The sequence below is a fragment of the Pelodiscus sinensis genome, chromosome 13, assembly GCF_052426305.1.
Source record: "Pelodiscus sinensis isolate ZL-2025 chromosome 13, ASM5242630v1, whole genome shotgun sequence".
NCBI lineage: Eukaryota > Metazoa > Chordata > Testudines > Trionychidae > Pelodiscus > Pelodiscus sinensis.
The window spans coordinates 48527004-48541967 of record NC_143064.1 but is presented as its reverse complement, the minus strand read 5'-3'; the positions used below and the strand labels follow the sequence as shown (position 1 = coordinate 48541967).

Below are 14964 nucleotides of genomic sequence, written 5' to 3'. Positions count from 1 at the left end.
GGCCATGTGAGGTGTCAGATGAAAGCTTGTGTTCTACTGATTCTGTGTGTGCTAGTCATGTACTTGTATAATAACTGTGTGTGGAGCTAGAAACATGTACTCTGCAAAAAAAGCTCAGCCTATGGTTATGCTAATTAGCAGGGCTTGCCAAACCGTGGCGAGCCCCGCTCACCAGCCACGCTGTCCAGTGATCTCTGCATGCGCCGATTGCCCGAACCCGGCTCTTCCACGTTACAATCTACTCGCCACAGGTGAGTATAGACTATTATCTGTCGAGCCCTGCTAATTAGCGAAGAGACAACGAGTCTCTAGGGGCCAATACACATCTCAAGAATGTGACTGATACCTAAGGGCTACCAGCCGGGGACACAGGGATAGGCCACGGGCCAGGTGACCTGCTGCAGCCAAGAAGATGCCAGGAGAGGTATATAAGTGCCGTGTGGCACCCTCCTCCGTTTTGGTCTTCAGCTCAGCTCTTGATCCCAGAGGCAGCACTGCAAGGAACCACGAGCCAGGAAGAACCGTGGACCCATCCTGACATAGGATGTAACCAGAGACTTCTAAGCCAGCAGCTGTAACATCTCTGCTAGAGCCTGCCTCGAGAACTGGGGGATTCGATGCATGTAACGTACTATCCTTTACAACCTCACTCTCAGGCTTTTCTTCTTTTTAGTATTAAACCTTTAGATTGTAGATTCTAAGGGTTGGCTCAGCGTGGGCTTGAGATCCAGAGTGTAAATTGACCTGGGACCTGTGGCTGTTTTCTTAGGACCAGAGAACCCGCTGGGGGGAGGTGAGATGGGTCCTATAACCCCTCACCTGTGCTAGGCCCGGGGCTGTTTGGGGCACAGGGAGAGCTGGGGTGTCCGAGGGGTTTTGCTCGTGAGGCTTCTGGCTGGCCAGGCTGGCAGCTGAAACGCTCGGTGCGGCTGGTCTGGGGCCCATTTGGGAAGGGCCACCAGCCAGGGGTGTGAGGAGCCCCGAGTTTGAGCAATTTGCCCTCAGCGGTGCCCAGACCCGGCCCAGCCCGGCACACCTAGCGAGGAAAAGCCCCGGGGCACGGCCCCCCGCCCGACACCGGCAGCCTGGTGACCAGCCCTTTGCTCCGGTGTCTCGCAAGCCAGGATGGGCCACAGGCCAAGGACCCGCCGGCCGAGGCACCCAGAGAGCCCCCCATGGCCATGGTAAGGGGCATGAGAACGAACGGGCTGGCTGAGGGGGGCCACGCCTCAGTCACTCACCTCTGGCGCTGGGGCACCAGCCTGGCAATCGGCCCATGGCCAGGCCTAATGCCCACACCGCAGGGCATGGGGTGCTGAGCTCAGCCCTTGAGCTGCATGGGGCGAGGGGGCAATGGGGAGGCAGATGTGCACCCGCCACGGGGGGAGGGGGGCAGCGGGGGAGGAGCAGAGATGTGCACCCGCCACGGGGGGAGGGGGGCAGCAGGGGAGGGTAGGTGGGGGGCAGCAGGGGAGGGGCAGAGATGAGCACCCGCCACGGGGGGAGGGGAGCAGCAGGGGAGGGTAGGTGGGGGGCAGCAGGGGAGGGGCAGAGATGAGCACCCGCCACGGGGGGAGGGGGGCAGCGGGGGAGGAGCAGAGATGTGCACCCACCACGGGGGGAGGGGAGCAGCAGAGGAAGGTAGGTGGGGGGCAGCAGGGGAGGGGCAGAGATGAGCACCTGCCACGGGGGGAGGGGAGCAGCAGGGGAGGGGCAGAGATGTGCACCCGCCACGGGGGGAGGGGGGCAGCAGGGGAGGGTAGGTGGGGGGCAGCGGGGGGAGGCCATGCACAGCGCCGTGGGGCACGGGGTACTTGCCTGGGTGCATCCCAGGGGCTGGTGTCCAGCGCCGAGGGCTCCTGCAGCGAGCCAGGGCTGTAGCAGAGGTCCGGCAAGGGCCCGGGGCCCGGGGACTCCTGCGGGAGGGTGCCAAGCGTTGGGGGCTGGGAGATGGGCCCGGGCTGGGCCGTAGCCGCAGGGGGCTTGTCCAGGGGAAGGCTGCGGGAGCGCTGCCGGGCCGTCTCCACGCAGCCGCCCGCGGGGCGCGGCTGCTCCAGGGGCACTGCCAGCAGGGCGGAGCCGGGCCCGGCGGGCTCCAGCGGGTACAGGCGGTGCTGGGAGGCCCGGCGAGTCCTGTACTTCTCCCAGTTGGGGGGCGGGGGCCGGGGCGGCCCCTTCTTCCTGGCTGGCCGCGGGGGCGTGGAGCGGGGCTCGGCCAGTTCAGCCAAGGGGGCGTCTCTCGTCTCCCAGCCCCGGGTGCCAGGCGGCTCCGAGCTGAGGTGGCTCTCGGAGAAGGCCCGGCCCCGCAGCGGGCGGTGGAGCAGCTCGCTGGGGCTCTCTGGCGCAGGCTGCTCGCAGTCCCAGGACAGGTCGTGGGAGGACGTGGCCCGGTACGGGGCCCACGCCAGCTCCGAGCTCTCCGAGCCGGGCCGGAACAGGCCCTCCCGTGGGAAGCCAATTTCACAGTGCGCCAGCTCGCTGGGGAAAAACGGGGGGCAGGCGCCCCAAAACCCATTCAGTCCCAACCTGCTTCCTGCCCCGCCCCCACCAGCCGGCCCTGCCACCCCGCCTCCTCCTCCACTGGCCCCGCCCCCACCAGCCAGCCCTGCCACCCCGCCTCCTCCTCCACTGGCCCCGCCCCCACCAGCCGGCCCTGCCACCCCGCCTCCTCCTCCACTGGCCCCGCCCCCACCAGCCGGCCCTGCCACCCCGCCTCCTCCTCCACTGGCCCCGCCCCCACCAGCCGGCCCTGCCACCCCGCCTCCTCCTCCACTGGCCCCGCCCCCACCAGCCGGCCCTGCCACCCCGCGTCCTCCTCCACTGGCCCCGCCCCGCCCGCGCCAGCCGGCCCTGCCACCCCGCGTCCTCCTCCACTGGCCCCGCCCCACCCGCACCAGCCGGCCCCGCCACCCCGCGTCCTCCTCCACTGGCCCCGCCCCGCCCGCACCAGCCGGCCCTGCCACCCCGCGTCCTCCTCCACTGGCCCCGCCCCGCCCGCACCAGCCAGCCCCGCCACCCCGCGTCCTCCTCCACTGGCCCCGCCCCGCCCGCGCCAGCCGGCCCTGCCACCCCGCGACCTCCTCCACTGGCCCCGCCCCACCCGCACCAGCCGGCCCCGCCACCCCGCGTCCTCCTCCACTGGCCCGGCCCCGCCCGCACCAGCCGGCCCCGCCACCCCGCGTCCTCCTCCACTGGCCCCGCCCTGCCCGCACCAGCCGGCCCCGCCACCCCGCGTCCTCCTCCACTGGCCCGGCCCCGCCCGCGCCAGCCAGCCCTGCCACCCCGCATCCTCCTCCACTGGCCCCGCCCCGCCCCCACCAGCCGGCCCCGCCACCCCGCATCCTCCTCCCCTGGCCCCGCCCCCACCAGCCGGCCCTGCCACCCCGCGTCCTCCTCCACTGGCCCCGCCCTGCCCGCACCAGCCGACCCTGCCACCCCGCGTCCTCCTCCACTGGCCCCGCCCTGCCCGCACCAGCCGGCCCTGCCACCCCGCGTCCTCCTCCACTGGCCCCGCCCGCACCAGCCAGCCCTGCCACCCCGCCTCCTCCTCCACTGGCCCCGCCCCGCCCGCGCCAGCCGGCCCTGCCACCCCGCCTCCTCCTCCACTGGCCCCGCCCCCGCCAGCCGGCCCTGCCACCCCGCCTCCTCCTCCACTGGCCCCGCCCGCACCAGCCGGCCCTGCCACCCCGCCTCCTCCTCCACTGGCCCCGCCCCGCCCGCACCAGCCGGCCCCGCCACCCCGCGTCCTCCTCCACTGGCCCCGCCCCGCCCGCACCAGCCGGCCCCGCCACCCCGCGTCCTCCTCCACTGGCCCGGCCCCGCCCGCGCCAGCCAGCCCTGCCACCCCACATCCTCCTCCACTGGCCCCGCCCCGCCTGCACAGCCGGCCCCGCCACCCCGCCTCCTCCTCCACTGGCCCCGCCCCGCCCGCGCCAGCGGGCCCTGCCACCCCGCCTCCTCCTCCACTGGCCCCGCCCCCACCAGCCGGCCCTGCCACCCCGCCTCCTCCTCCACTGGCCCCGCCCGCACCAGCCGGCCCTGCCACCCCGCCTCCTCCTCCACTGGCCCGGCCCCCACCAGCCAGCCCTGCCCCCCCGCCTCCTCCTCCCCTGGCCCCGCCACCCCGCGTCCTCCTCCACTGGCCCCGCCCGCACCAGCCGGCCCCGCCACCCCGCGTCCTCCTCCACTGGCCCCGCCCCGCCCGCACCAGCCGGCCCTGCCACCCCGCGTCCTCCTCCCCTGGCCCCGCCCCGCCCGCACCAGCCGGCCCCGCCACCCCGCGTCCTCCTCCACTGGCCCCGCCCCGCCCGCACCAGCCGGCCCTGCCACCCCGCGTCCTCCTCCACTGGCCCCGCCCCGCCCGCGCCAGCCAGCCCTGCCACCCCGCCTCCTCCTCCACTGGCCCCGCCCCGCCCGCACCAGCCGGCCCCGCCACCCCGCGTCGTCCTCCCCTGGCCCCGCCCCGCCCGCACCAGCCGGCCCTGCCACCCCGCCTCCTCCTCCACTGGCCCCGCCCCGCCCGCGCCAGCCGGCCCTGCCACCCCGCCTCCTCCTCCACTGGCCCCGCCCCCACCAGCCGGCCCTGCCACCCCGCCTCCTCCTCCACTGGCCCCGCCCGCACCAGCCGGCCCTGCCACCCCGCCTCCTCCTCCACTGGCCCCGCCCCGCCCGCACCAGCCGGCCCCGCCACCCCGCGTCCTCCTCCACTGGCCCGGCCCCGCCCGCGCCAGCCAGCCCTGCCACCCCACATCCTCCTCCACTGGCCCCGCCCCGCCTGCACAGCCGGCCCCGCCACGCCGCCTCCTCCTCCACTGGCCCCGCCCCGCCCGCGCCAGCCGGCCCTGCCACCCCGCCTCCTCCTCCACTGGCCCCGCCCCCACCAGCCGGCCCTGCCACCCCGCCTCCTCCTCCACTGGCCCCGCCCGCACCAGCCGGCCCTGCCACCCCGCCTCCTCCTCCACTGGCCCGGCCCCCACCAGCCAGCCCTGCCCCCCCGCCTCCTCCTCCCCTGGCCCCGCCACCCCGCGTCCTCCTCCACTGGCCCCGCCCGCACCAGCCGGCCCCGCCACCCCGCGTCCTCCTCCACTGGCCCCGCCCCGCCCGCACCAGCCGGCCCTGCCACCCCGCGTCCTCCTCCCCTGGCCCCGCCCCGCCCGCACCAGCCGGCCCCGCCACCCCGCGTCCTCCTCCACTGGCCCCGCCCCGCCCGCACCAGCCAGCCCTGCCACCCCGCGTCCTCCTCCACTGGCCCCGCCCCGCCCGCGCCAGCCGGCCCTGCCACCCCGCCTCCTCCTCCACTGGCCCCGCCCCGCCCGCACCAGCCGGCCCCGCCACCCCGCGTCGTCCTCCCCTGGCCCCGCCCCGCCCGCACCAGCCGGCCCTGCCACCCCGCCTCCTCCTCCACTGGCCCCGCCCCGCCCGCGCCAGCCGGCCCTGCCACCCCGCCTCCTCCTCCACTGGCCCCGCCCCCACCAGCCGGCCCTGCCACCCCGCCTCCTCCTCCACTGGCCCCGCCCGCACCAGCCGGCCCTGCCACCCCGCCTCCTCCTCCACTGGCCCCGCCCCGCCCGCACCAGCCGGCCCCGCCACCCCGCGTCCTCCTCCACTGGCCCGGCCCCGCCCGCGCCAGCCAGCCCTGCCACCCCACATCCTCCTCCACTGGCCCCGCCCCGCCTGCACAGCCGGCCCCACCACCCCGCCTCCTCCTCCACTGGCCCCGCCCCGCCCGCGCCAGCCGGCCCTGCCACCCCGCCTCCTCCTCCACTGGCCCCGCCCCCACCAGCCGGCCCTGCCACCCCGCCTCCTCCTCCACTGGCCCCGCCCGCACCAGCCGGCCCTGCCACCCCGCGTCCTCCTCCCCTGGCCCCGCCCCGCCTGCACCAGCCGGCCCTGCCACCCCGCCTCCTCCTCCCCTGGCTCCGCCCGCACCAGCCGGCCCTGCCACCCCGCGTCCTCCCTCACTGGCCCGGATACCCTGCATTGTCCCCAGCCGGCCCTGCCACCCTGCATGCCCTCCCGCCAGCCCTTACCTCATTGACTGGCCCTTCCTGTTTCTCAGTCCCGGTTCCCACTCGGCCAGAGGAAATTCCTGCAAAGGAGAATCGGGAGTGAGATGGCCAGGGCGCCCCGCTCTCCAGCCCCGCCCCCGCCCGCGGGCGCAGGACGGGGGCAGCTCACAGCCCCGTGGCCAGACCCCAGCAGGAGGGCAAAGTCTCAGCAAGGAGACACATGGGCCTGGCAGCCAGCCGAGCCCCCACCCCGATGGGCAGAACCACAAGCCTGCTCCCGCGGCCACGCGCCCAGGGGCTGGGCTGCAGGGGAAGCTCCCCCGGCCCGGAGCTGGCGCCGGCTCACGTCACAGCTGAGGGTGATGGAGCCGGCGGCACCAGAGACATGCCCAGGCCAGGATGCCAGAGCCTGCCCGGGGAGGGCGCTGATTGGCTGGACCGGCGCCGCCGGCAGGCACGTGCTGGATGGACACAGCCACGGCACCCCCAGGTCCCACGGGAGACCGAACCCAGCCACCCCCTCCCCAGCGTAGGACAGCCTGGGGGGCTGAGGCTCCTGCTGCCAGTGGACGGCCAGGTTCACAGGGCTCGGGTGGGGGGTGAGAGGCAGAGGCTGGCTCCCCATCCCTAGGACAGACAGACGGACAGATGCCCCCCCGCGACAGGCCCACCTGGCACGGCTTGCAGGGAGGTCTCTTACCGGCAGCGGGGCCTTCCTCGCCGGCCAGGGCTCGCTCTGCTCCCGGGCGGGGTGGGGCGCGGGGCAGCAGCAGTCCCCGCACGGCGGCGCCCAGGGGTGGGGGTGGCAGCGGTAGCCGTGGCGGCTGGGCTGCAGCAGCGCGGGGCACACGGCGCCGGAGCAGTAGAGGCAGGGCTCCACGAGCACCGCGCCCGGCCCAGCGCAGGCCCGGGCAAAGGGCCGCCGACACGCCATGTCGCTGTGCCGCGGGATCCCGGCGCAGCACACGGGCAGCTCCAGGCAGCACTCGGGGTAGGCGAGGAGGCTCTGCCGCCCGGGCGACAGGGGCGCGTAGGCCTGGTCCACGGAGCGGCGCCGCAGGTCCCGGCACTCGGTGCCCAGGGGCTGGAAGGCGTGTGGCTCGGCGGCCTTCGCCCGGCAGCCGGGGGCCTTGCTGTGCCGGGCCCCGCACCTGCTGGTCTCCTCAAAGAACTTCCTGCGGTCGGCGAAGGGCAGCAGGACGGTGTCCTCCGGCAGGCGGAGCGGGGAGCTGGGCGCCTCCCCCGGGCTTGGAGCCCGCTGCAGCTTGTGCTCCGGGGACCAGCGCCACCGGCCCCCTCCCGCCTGGGCCCGCGGCTTCTCCCCGGCCGGGGCAGGGGCGATGGGTTCGGAGGCAGCAGGCTGCGGGGCTGGGGCGCTCCTGTCCACTGGGTGGCCAAGGCTCCGGCCAGGCTCCCCAGCCGGCGCCGGGGCTCGTGCCGGGCCGACCGAGTTCCTGTCCCTGGGGCAGGGCAGCCTGGCCTGTGGTGGGGCGGGGGGGCTCTCGCCCGGCTCCTCGGTCTCCTCCACCGGCTCCGCTGCAGCTGGGCCCTTGCTCCGTTGCAGCTGGGCCTTGCGCCGCTGGATCTCGTTGCGCAGGTTGGTGGCGAAGCGCTCGCTCCGGCGCCGCAGCTGGGCGGGGCGCCGGTGGGAGGGGCCCGACGGCCTGGCCCCGGGCCGGCTCTCTCCAGGCTCCGCAGAGCTGCCCGGGGGAGGCGGGCCTGGCTCGCCGGGGGAGCCGCAGGGTTTCTCCAGCTCTGGGCGACACCCGTACGGCCCCTGGCTGTGGGCCTGGCCGGGAGAGCGCTGGCCTTGCGCGGCGCTGTCCTCGGGCTGCTCCGGGCCCCCGGCCGGCTCCCTGCACAGCTGCTCCTCGGCGTCCCCTGCCCGCTGGCCGGGGCCCGGCTGCTCCAGGTGCAGCGGGCTCACGGTCCACTGGTGCCCCTCCTGGGGCTGGGCGTCCCAGCAGCTGCTGCCTGTGGCCACCGTCAGGGAGCGCAGCTGGGAGGCCAGCAGCTGCTCGGGGGCACTGTGCCGGGGCCCCTTCCACGGAGACGGGGCTGGGTCCCTGGCGGCAGCTGGCTCTGCCCCCTGGGGATGCTCCGGGCTCTCCCCCGGCAGCTGCTGCGAGCTGGGCTGGCGCCTGTCCGGGTGGGAGCTCAGCATGTAGTACTGGTCGGCGGACAGGCCCGCCCCGGCCTCGGGCTCCGTGGCTAGCGGGCCCGGCGGGGCGTCCGAGCTCTGCCTGCCCGGGAGGTGCAGGGTGGCGGCGGGGGCGGAGGCCCGGCGTCTCTCGGTGCCAGCTGGCGGCGGGTTGGAGGCCCGGAGGCTGTCCCTCCGCACGGGGGGCTGGGGCGCGGCGCCCGGCAGGCTGCTCTCCTGGGGACAGGAGGACGGCCGGGAGGTGGGGGCCGGGTGGGCGCCTCCAGCCCCCTCGCTGCCCGTGTGCAGGTAGCGCCCGTCGGGGGCACGGCCGGGGCTCAGGCCCTGCAGGATGGAGTCAGTGGAGGAGGCCTCCTCGGGGCGCAGGGACAGGGCGCAGTCCGAGGCGTTGGAGCTCGCGGAGAAGGAGCTGTAGGCGGAGTCCCGCTTGTCGGGGTCCGTGCCGTGCTCCGCGGGCGAGAGGCTGCCCTCGTAGTAGGTCTGCCCCGGGGGGTCCAGGCTCTCCATGCTGCCAATGGAGCTGCTCTTCTCCGTGCTGCAGTGGCGGGACAGCTGGGCCCACTGCAGGGACAGCTCGCTGGGAGAGACACGGACGCGTGAGCGGCCCCCTCCAGCCCCGCCCAGGCCAGGCACGCTCCCGGGCGGCTCCCCTGGCCTGGGCAGGACGGACTCGCCCCCTCCCCCATGGGGCCTCCTGCCTGCCCTGCCCCAGGGCGGGCGGAGCCCGGAGCTGCTCCCCACGGGGGTGATCTGCTGGGCCCAGCTCCACTGGCTCCTGCTCAGAGGTGACGGGGGGGGGGGGGGCCCGCAGCGCCCTCGCCCGTCCCCTGCGCTGGGACGATCTGGCATCTGCAGCCCCACTCGGCCAAGAGCAGGAATTCGTCAGCTCCGTGCTGCCCGCGCAGCCGGCCCTGGGCCCCACCCTTCCTGCTCGGGCGCTGGAGCGCGGCAGAGGAAACCAGAGCTGGGGAAGGCCGCGAGCTGGCCATGGGACCCCTGCGGCAGCGCCAACGGGACCCCGGGGGGCAGGGCAGTAGCCAGCTAGGCAGAGAGCGCGCTGAGCTCCAAGACGGCCCAGCCCAGGGGGGGAATTCCAGGCTGAGGCACTCCGGAGAGGCAGGCAACGGGCATCGGCAGCCCCCACGCCGCAGCACTGGGGCCGGGCACGGGGCACTAAGGCGAAGAGACCAGCCGGGACCTGCACCGGGGGAGCGGCCTGACCTCTGCCCTCGGCAGGGCCGAGACTCAAAACCAGCCTCAGCCAGCGAGTTGCCGATGCCCGGCTGGCCCAGCAGAAGAGGCGACCCAGAGCCGGGCCCCAGGGCCGGGGGCAGCTGGCTCAGGACACCTGGGGGCTCACCTGGCGTCACATCCCGAGTGCCAGGACAAGCTGAAGGCGTCGGAAGCACAGTGCATGGTGGCAGCCTCCGTCCGGACCTCGGAGAGCTTGGCCAGGTGCCAGGAGTGGGGCCGGATGACGGGCACGTTCCTCCTGCCAAGAGCAGCACAGGGCTGACACGGAGAGGAAACCGGGCTGAGCTCACTTCCTGAGGCTGCCCGGCCCGGCCCGCAGGGAGGCGCCCTGAGCAGGACAGAGAGACACCGGGGCACCTGCCCCATCCCGCCCCTCAGCCAAGGGGGAGCCGCTGGCACCTGGGCACGTTCCGCCAGGCGGACGAGGCCACCAGCGCGTGGGGCATGGGAGCCCGCTCTGGGCCGCCCCTTGGCCCTCTGCCGGCTGGGCCTGGCACCAAGGCTCTCGGGCGGGGGGCGGGAGGCAGCCAGCGCCGGGTGAGCCGTGCGGTGGCCGGCGCCGATAGCACAGCGGTAACGCCAGGGCTTGTGGGCGCAGGGGGCGGCCCTGCGGAGAGACGTGTCCCCAGCAGGCCCCCCATGGCGGGCTGGAGACGCCCGGGAAGCCCAGCGGCCAGGCTCGGGCGTCCCCCAGCCGGGCAACGAGCTGGAGCCAGGGAGCCCAGTTCTCGGGGTGTCCTGACCCCAGGGGACTGGTCAGGCGCAGCCAGAGATGAAGCTCGTCGGGGCGGTGCCCAGCCCCTCGCGGCCCCACTGTAGCCTCCCCGCAGCCTGCCCGAGAGCGCTCCGACCCAGTGGCCCCCTGGCTCCAGAGCCGGGGCGGGGGCAGGGCACCGGGCAATGGGCACGGCAGGGCCTTCCAGTGCTCCGGGGACTTAGTGCCCCAGGGGACAGGAGCCCAGCATCTCAGCCCTGGCTCGGGGGGAGGGCACCGCGCCCACAGGACCTAGCCGCAGTGCAGGGGCTGGGCCCTGACCCGCCCCGTTCACTGGCACGGAGCACAGCCCCTCTGGCACCTGGCACTGCCCTGGCACTGCCCTCGGGGGCCAGCCGCGATCCCAGAGGCCTTGCTGTGGGAGGCAGGGCTGGGCTCTGGCGAAACAGGGCAGTTAGCAGGGCCTGGGGGTCAGGGCACCGGAGGGGCTGGCAGGGGCTGAGGGGCACCGGCAGGGCCGGGTGCTTGGCATGGGAGTCCCAGGAGGCGGACGCTCCGTGGGGGCGCTAAGCAGGGCCCCTGAACCCCACGGGGTGGGCAGCGCTGGGGCCGAGGGGCAGATGCCAGGGGACCTGGGCAACGCCCACGGATCTGGCAGGCATCACCCCCTCCAGCGAGACGAGCCGCGCAGCAGGGCCCCCTCCCCTCCCACTGGGCCTGGCACCCCCCAGGGCAGCCAGGAGCCCCCCAGCCCAGGGCCCCTACTCACCATGGGGAGCCCAGAGAGAGCCGGGCTGGGTGAGCACGGCTGCCCCGTCCCAGTGCGCTCGGGAGCCTGTGCCGGGGGAGAGCCCCACCCCCGGGCCCAGTGGCCAATGGCTCCCGGCGCCGCAGCAGCCAGGAAGGCAGCACGGAAGTGATGTTCAGGGGAGATAACGCTCCGGACAGCCAGGAACTGGCAGCCACATGGGAGGGCGCCGGCCAGGGCTGGACAGATCTCAGGGCTTCCTGGCTCCGCAAGCAGCCACCAGCCCACGGGAGCAGCAGGCCCCCGCCGGTCCCCGGCTGCCCCGGGCTGGGGATGCAGGTCCTGTCACTGGTGCCCTGGGGAAGGGGGCGCCCCCTTGGCCGAGCTGGGCGGGGGACCAGGGCGCGTCCTGGCCCTGGGGTCTCCGGCTCGGCTCTTTGCCGATGCCTCCCCGGCGCCTGCCCTGGGCTGTGGGACCCGGCCGGGTCTGGGGCTGATGGCAACCAGCCGCTTTCCTGCCCCCGCAGCTGGGCCGCCCTCCCCAGCCCGGCCGCAGGAAGGCGTGGGAAGCCGGGAACCGGGAGGTCACTGGGGATCTCCAGCCGGCTCCGGGCCGCGCAGACTCGGGCGGGGGTTGGGGAGTCCTGGCTGGGGGCTGCAAACCACGAGACCCCTGAGCAGGAAACCACCAGCTCAGCTCAAGCCGGGCTCCCCCGCCCCACGGGAGCACCCCCGGCAGAGAGCGAGGGAGCGAGGGCTGGGCTCTGGGGCCGAGCCAGGCCCATCACGGAGCCCGTCTGGCTCACAGAGAGCCAGGGGCCCCGGGACCCCCCGCACCCTCCCCATGGGAGCCAGCCCAGACACAGCGCCGGTGGGGGGTGGGGGGGGCTCAGGCGGAGCCGTCCCTGCCACGGGCCCCACGCCAGGCCTGGGCCGTCTCCCTGCCCCCAGGCCCTGGCTCCTGCAGGAAGCAGACACATTCCAGGCACCAGAGGGCAGCCGCGGCTCCGGCAGCGCTCGCCCCCAGCCTCCGGCTCCCCAGGCCTGGCGGGGGGGGGGGGGGGGGGGGGAATCCTGCGGAGCCAGGGCCCAGAGCCAGGAGCAGGGGCGTCTCCTGGGCCCCAGCCCCAGCCCTGCCTCTAGGCAGAGCACCAGGCCTGGGGTATCCCCTCCGCTCTGGGGTCCCGGGGGGGGGGGGGGGCCTCCATGCTGCCAGCTGGACCCTCCTGCAACTTCCCCCTCTGACCACATGGTGGCGCCCTCCCCCAGGGCCTGGAACACAGCAGGGCTGGCGCCAGGACAATTCACACGCAGACACGCGCTCAGACACATGGACGCGTGCAGTGACAGAGACATGCACACGCACACACGCAGACACACGCGTACAGACACACAGACACACACGCAGTGACAGACATGCACACGCACACACACGCGTACAGACACGCGCAGTGAGAGACATGCACACGCACACACGCAGACACACACGCAGACACACGTGTACAGACACGCGCAGTGAGAGACATGCACACGCACACACGCAGACACACACGCAGACACACGTGTACAGACATGCGCAGTGACAGAGACGCGCACACACTCAGACACACGCAGACACACGTGTACAGACGCGTGCAGTGACAGACATGCACACGCACAGGCACACACACAGACACATGTGTACAGACATGCGCAGTGACAGACATGCACACGCACACACGCAGACACACACGCAGACACACGTGTGCAGACACGCGCAGTGACAGAGACGTGCACACACGCAGACACACACGCAGACACACGCGTACAGACGCGTGCAGTGACAGACATGCACACGCACACACAGACACGCGTACAGACGCGTGCAGTGACAGACATGCACACGCACACACAGACACGCGTACAGACATGCGCAGTGACAGAGACGCGCACACGCACACACGCGTACAGACACGCGCAGTGACAGAGACATGCACACGCACACACGCAGACACACGCTCAGTGACAGAGACATGCACATGCACACACGCAGACACACACACGCGCGCGTAGACACGCACAGTGACAGAGACTCGCACACGCACACACGCAGACACACGCTCAGTGACAGAGACATGCACACGCACACACGCAGACACACGCGTACAGACACGCGCAGTGAGAGACGCGCACACGCACACACGCAGACACACGCGTACAGACACGCGCAGTGACAGACATGCACACGCACACACACACACGCGCGCAGTGACAGAGACATGCACACGCGCACGCACACACGCAGACACACGCGTACAGACGCGCAGTGACAGACATGCACACGCGCACGCACGCACACGCGTACAGACACACAGACACGCGCAGAGACAGACATGCACACGCACAGACACACGCGTACAGACACGCGCAGTGAGAGATGCACACGCACACACACAGACACACACGCAGACACACGTGTACAGACACGCGCAGTGACAGAGACACGCACACACGCAGACACACACGCAGACACACGTGTACAGACGCGTGCAGTGACAGACACGCACATGCACACACAGACACACGCGTACAGACATGCGCAGTGACAGAGACGCGCACACGCACACACACGCGTACAGACACGCGCAGTGACAGAGACATGCACACGCGTGCACGCAGACACGCGTACAGACACACAGACACGTGCAGTGACAGACATGCACATGCGTGCATGCAGACATACACGCGTACAGACTCACAGACACGCGCAGTGACAGGGACATGCACACGCGTGCGCGCAGGCACACACGCGTACAGACACAGAGACATGCGCGCAGTGACAGGGACATGCACACGCGCAGACATGCGTACAGACTCACAGACACGCGCACAGTGACAGACATGCACATGCGCGCATGCAGACACACACGTACAGACATACAGACGCGCCCAGTGACAGACATGCACACGCATGCACGCAGACACACACACAGACATGTGCGCAGCGATAGAGGCATGCACACAGACACAAACATGCACACAGATGCATGCACAGAGGCATGCACACGCACCCACGCAGACACACACACGTACACACACAGACACGTGTGTAATGACAGAGGTATGAACGCATGCAGACACACACACAAAGACACATGTTCAATGACAAAGAGATGCACACGTGTGCATGCAGACATGCACGCACAGACACAGACACGTGCACAGAGGCATGCACACGCACGCAAACACACACGTACACACAGACATGTGCGCAGTGATAGAGGCATGCACACATGCACACGCAGACACAAACACGCACACACAGACACACACACACAGAGGCATGCACACGCACTCAGACACACACAAAGACACATGTTCAGTGACAAAGGGATGCACACGCATGCATGCAGACATGCATGCACAGAGACATGCACACGCACGCAGACGTACACGCGCACAGATGCGCTCACGCAGACACACACACACACACACAAAGACACATGTTCAGTGACAAAGGGATGCACACGCGTGCATGCAGACACACACGCACAGACACGCGCAGAGGCATGCACACGCATGCACGCAGACACACACACACACAGACATGTGCGCAATGACAGAGGCATGCACGCACGCAGACACACAGACGCGCTCACGCAGACACACACACACGCACGCAGACACACACACGCACGCACACAGACACATGTTCAGTGACAAAGGGATGCACACGCGTGCATGCAGACACACGCACAGACACGCGCAGACACACACAGACGCGCTCACGCAGACACACACAGACGCGCTCACGCAGACACACACAGACGCTCACGCAGACACAGCCAGACACCCCCCTACCTCCTGACAATCATCTTCAGCGTGCGGTAGGAGCCCTTGATGAGCACCAGCGCCTCCTGCCGGGAGCCGTACAGCGGCGTGCCGTTAATGTTCACCAGCTCGTCCCCGGGCCGCATCTTGCGGGACAGGGCCGCCTTGCCTCCATCCTCCACCTAGCGCAGAGCCAAGACAGCCAGCGTCAGACCGACGGGCAGCCCAGCGCCTCTGCCTTGCCCCGGCGCCCCGCCCGGCTGCCACT

At 72.0% G+C, this 14964-nt stretch overlaps 1 protein-coding gene across 6 annotated transcripts in view; it reads right to left on the bottom strand.

Annotated features, from left to right (window-relative positions):
* The window catches only part of SHROOM4 (shroom family member 4), a 34730-nt gene that overhangs the window by 6554 nt on the left and 13212 nt on the right, over positions 1–14964 (bottom strand). For 3 of the 6 annotated variants that reach the window (XM_089781700.1, XM_075941277.2, XM_075941278.2), the window contains exons 2-6: positions 14727–14878; positions 9530–9661; positions 6709–8746; positions 6030–6088; positions 1819–2478 (exon numbers count right to left, since the gene is read on the bottom strand). In XM_089781700.1, coding sequence (XP_089637826.1) covers positions 1819–2478; positions 6030–6088; positions 6709–8746; positions 9530–9661; positions 14727–14878 — 3041 coding nt within the window. Of the gene's footprint in view, positions 1–1818; positions 2479–6029; positions 6089–6708; positions 8747–9529; positions 9682–10907; positions 11927–14726; positions 14879–14964 lie in introns of those variants that run through there. The other 3 variants (XM_075941281.2, XM_075941280.2, XM_075941279.2) reach the window with 3 other exon arrangements.